The sequence below is a fragment of the Rutidosis leptorrhynchoides genome, chromosome 5 (assembly GCF_046630445.1).
Source record: "Rutidosis leptorrhynchoides isolate AG116_Rl617_1_P2 chromosome 5, CSIRO_AGI_Rlap_v1, whole genome shotgun sequence".
Classification (NCBI taxonomy): Eukaryota; Viridiplantae; Streptophyta; class Magnoliopsida; order Asterales; family Asteraceae; genus Rutidosis; species Rutidosis leptorrhynchoides.
The window spans coordinates 135,663,972-135,668,601 of record NC_092337.1 but is presented as its reverse complement, the minus strand read 5'-3'; the positions used below and the strand labels follow the sequence as shown (position 1 = coordinate 135,668,601).

General features: G+C 42.8%; 1 protein-coding gene across 1 annotated transcript; it reads left to right on the top strand.

Moving 5' to 3' along the window:
* Window positions 1-553: 553 nt before the first annotated feature.
* Window positions 554-2,014, top strand: LOC139849047 (uncharacterized). Its single transcript, XM_071838723.1, has 2 exons — window positions 554-970; window positions 1,025-2,014. The coding sequence occupies exons 1-2, from the start codon at window positions 554-556 to the stop codon at window positions 2,012-2,014; spliced, it is 1,407 nt and encodes a 468-aa protein (XP_071694824.1).
* Window positions 2,015-4,630: the final 2,616 nt, after the last annotated feature.

The following is a 4,630-nucleotide window of genomic DNA, read 5'->3' as shown; positions in this document are numbered from 1 at the left end:
GGTAGAAGAAGGAAGGTTCCTAGGATATTATATCACTAAGAAAGGAATCTTAGCAAACCCAGAGAAAGTAGACAAGCTACAATAACTCAAAACCCCAACCACAGTCAAAGAAATGCAGAGTTTAAACGGGAAGCTAGCGTCATTAAGCCATTTTCTGTCCAGGGGCTAAAAAGCAATTACCTTTCCTCAAAGTTTTAAAAGGATGTTTGGGAGCGAAAAAGATATCTTGGACCGAAGAAGCAGAACAAGCCTTCGTTGATATGAAGGCACACATGGCTAACCTGCCAACCCTAACGTCGCCGAAGCTAGGGGAAACACTCTATCTCTACCTAGCAACGTCCTAGGAATGCATCAGTGCGGTGTTAGTATCAGAGCGAGAAAGGGTACAGGTCCCATATACTTCGTAAGACGGGTTCTACAAGGTGCGTAAGTCAACTATCCAGAACTCGAAAAGCTCACGCTCGCCCTAGTTCATACAGCAAGGAAACTACGAAGGTACTTTCAAGCTCATCCTATCATTGTGTTAACTAACAAGAAAATTAGGCAGGTCCTCATGAAGCCAGAAAAGTCGGGTAGAATGGCCAAATGGGCCATAGAACTCGGGGAACATGACATCAAATTCCAAGCTCGTCATTCAATTAAAGCCCAAGTGTTAGCAGACTTCATGGCAGAAACAACGGAGACAGACGAAGGGAGTGACTCTACCTTCGCACAAATTATCACTCCGCCTGTTGAAACGAAGGAATGGAAATTGTTCATCGACATAGCTTCTAGCTCTGATGGCTCAGGGGCAGGGCTTATGTTAATTAACCCAGAACGGCAAGAGTTTACTTATGCGCTATGCTTCGAATTCAACACAACTAACAATGAAGCAGAATATGAAGCTCTTCTCGCCGGGCTCAGAATAGCGAAAGAGATGAACATTGAGCATTTGCAAACCTTTGTAGATTCCCAACTTGTTGCTAACCAGGTTTTATGTATCTTCGAAGCAAGATAACCTACCATACAACTCTACCTATCAAAGGTCAGGGAACTAGTAGAAAGCTTCAAAAGCTTCACAATTAAACATGTGAGAAGGAGTCAAAACAAGAAAGCAGATGCCCTGAGCAAATTAGCTTCTATCACCTTCGTGCACCTGGCAAAAGAAGTATTGGTTGAAGTGTTAGAAAAAAGGTCCATCGAAGCTCAGGAAGTCCATGACTTAATCATTGAAGAAGAAAACACATGGATGAAGCCAATAAGGGAATACTTGGAACTCGGAATTCTACCCGAAGATAAAAAGGAAGCACGAAAGATCCGGATCAAAGCACCGTCATACAAAATGATGATCGGAGCCCTGTACAGAAAATCTTTCCTTACCCCATGGCTTCAATGTGTCAGACCAAACCAAGCTTCGATGATCATCGGAGAAATGCATGAAGGTATATGTGGACTTCATTCCGGACCAAGGTCAATCGTGGCAAAGATACTAAGGATGGGGTATTACTGGCCAACCATGCACAAAGATACTGTCACGCTCTTACGAAACTGTGAGCCATGTCAGATCCACACTAAAGTTCAAAAACAGCCAAAGCAAGAGATGATATCGGTGCTATCAGCATGTCCTTTTTCAAAATGGGGCATAGATCTAGTAGGTCCACTCACCAAGGCCCCGGGAGGCTACAAATGGTTGGTATTTGCTATAGACTACTTCACAAAGTGGACAGAAGCAAGACCACTAAGCACCATGACGGGGAAACATATAGAAAAATTCGTCTGGGAACACATCATGTGTCGGTTTGGGATACCCCAAGAAATCGTTTTGGATAATGGTAAACAATTCGCTGAAGTTATCTTCCCGGGGTTCTGCGAGAAACTGCAGATAAAGCAAACCTTCACTTTCGTATACCATCCACAAGGTAACAGACAGGTTGAAGTAACCAATAGGGATATCTTAAAAGGCCTCGAGAAGCAATTGGGTAAATGCCACCAAGGATGGATGGAAGAACTCCCCCTAGTTCTATGGGCACACTGAACCACCCCCAAAAGGAGTAACGGAGAAACCCCCTACAGTTTGGTTTACGGCACTGAGGCGGTACTGCCCACAGAGATACAGGTATTAACCAACAGAACTGCGAACCTTGAAGAGAACGAGTAGAACCTCCGTCTTAACCTTGCCCTCATGGAGGAAAGAAGGGAAGTTGCGCTGATTCGGGAAGCAGCATACAAGAAAACGATTGAGAAGTATTACAACAAGTGAGTCAAACATTGGTATACAAGGTCGGGGACTATGTCCTAAGGCACAACAGCACTAATAAAGTAGAATACGAAGGGAAGATGGGTCCAACTTGGGAAGGCCCATACATAATCTCCGAAGCATTTGGGAATGGTTCATACAAACTTGAAACCATGGAGGGAAAACAGATCCCCAGAACCTGGAACGGAGTAAACCTTCGAAATTTTTATTTCTAGACTTTTAGTTATATGAAAGTAGGAAAATTTGTAATGGGTAGTTGAAACTTACACGCTTCCTACCACAAGAAATTTGAATGCAATCCTACTATCTTTTGAAAACACCAAGCTTAATATTGTAATGCTTCCCATACTTAAGCAATATGCAAGAGGTAACCATGAGGTATACCGAAGCTATTGCAGAGTATTCCCAAGAGGAATACTTATCAAACTCTAGCAATATGCAAGAGGTAATCCCAAAGGGATACCGAAGCTATTGCAGAGTATTCCCAAGAGGAATATTTGTCAAACTTTAGCAATATGCAAGAGGTAACCCCATAAGGATACCGAAGCTATTGCAGAGTATTCCCAAGAGGAATACTTGTCAAACTTAAGCAATATGCAAGAGGTAACCCAAGAGGTATACCGAAGCTATTGCAAAATATTCCCAAAAGAAATACTTGCCAAACTCTAGCAATAGGCAAGAGGTAATCCCAGAGGGATACCGAAGCTATTGCAGAGTATTCCCAAGAGGAATACTTGTCAAACTTAAGCAATATGCAAGAGGTAACCCAAGAGGTATACCGAAGCTATTGTAAAATATTCCCAAAAGGAATACTTGCCAAACTCTAGCAATATGCCAGAGGTAACCCAAGAAGTATGTCGAAGCTGATGCAAAGTATTCCCTAACTCAAGCAATACACAAAAAGGTATTAGGGAATATTCTACAAGGAAATAAGTGCACATATTTCGGCACTAAAGGGTCACACCTAGATGACCGAAAGGCAGCCAAAAAAACCCAAAGACATAACCTGCTTAAAAGTTAATTAGAGTAATGACACATAGATGGGCATGACAACCCACAAAATACTGAATACAAATTGTTTATAGGCATCAAAGCCCCAAATTAGCCGGCACGCATGCCTGATAAAAGTACATTAGACATAAGGTAATTAGCACACAGGTCACTACAGCAAAAGAGGATCATAAAACAAACCAACCACTAAGATCATTGCTCCGCAACCAAGGCAAGGAGCTCCACAGGCTTAGCATCAGAGTGAGCAGCAATAGAGGAGACATAGTTGAGCTCAGCATCGGCAAAATGAGCACATGCAGCATCAACAAGGGCTGAAGCCTGATCGGTATACTCTGGATAGCTGCTAAGCCCAAGCTTGCCCTGTTTGGATAACTCGGTCAAAAATTTACAACTCTCCTCAAGTTTGCTAGCAAGAACAACATCACCAACAAACGTGCTCAACTCTTTACTGCGAATAACCTACCTGCAGACATGTGGAATGACTTGGGTAATCACATCAGAATAATCTGCTTTTAAACCATCAAACCTCTTCTTCTGATCTGCCAACGCTTTCGCTTCCTAACGGAGAGCATTGTTCTCTTCTTCCAAGTCAGCAATCCTCTTTTCATTAAACTTCTGTTTCTCCTGCATGCTCAGAATCTCACTCTTGGCTGATTTCACCTCCTCTTCCCAAGATGTGTTCAATAACAATTGCTCCTGGAGCTTCTGCACAGACTCTTTGGAAGATGCATTGACATCCCTAAGCTCTTCCACCTCCTTCTCTAGGCACACAACATCGCCAGATTTCTGCTTCAAACGGGACAGGACGAGGTGGTTATAAATAGCAGAATGATAGCAATGAGCGGTATAAACATCAATGAACTTAGAGGTATCCATGAAGGCATCTTCAAACTCAGAAGGAATCATTTCATCAAACACATCGAAACAAGCTTCCAAAGAAGGATATCAAGAATATCACCTACAGAGGCACAAAGATATATTTGAGAACAAAGCATAGTTCAAATAAAAAACACTAATAAAAAGCGTACCCAAGAGAACATTGTCTCCAGAACCTTCAACTGGAGCTTCGTCATCAGTATCTTCATCTCGAAGAGCAAATTTAACTTTCTTCAAAGGAGAACCAGAAACAACCTCTTTCATTTTCCTGGCAGCCTTCTGACGCCTAGACGCCCTAACAGGAATACTCTTGGACACGTCAGGCTACGCATCAACATCAATAGGCTCGTGCTCCGAAGCAACCTTAGCGCTGTGTTGAACCTTGGGAGCACTAGACTCAGCCACTTTCTCCGGTTTACTGTCCACCTCCATAAAACCAGAACAAGAAGGAGAACCAAGCTCCTTAACCACAGTGCTAGCACGGACAGCTTCAGTCATCTGTTTCAC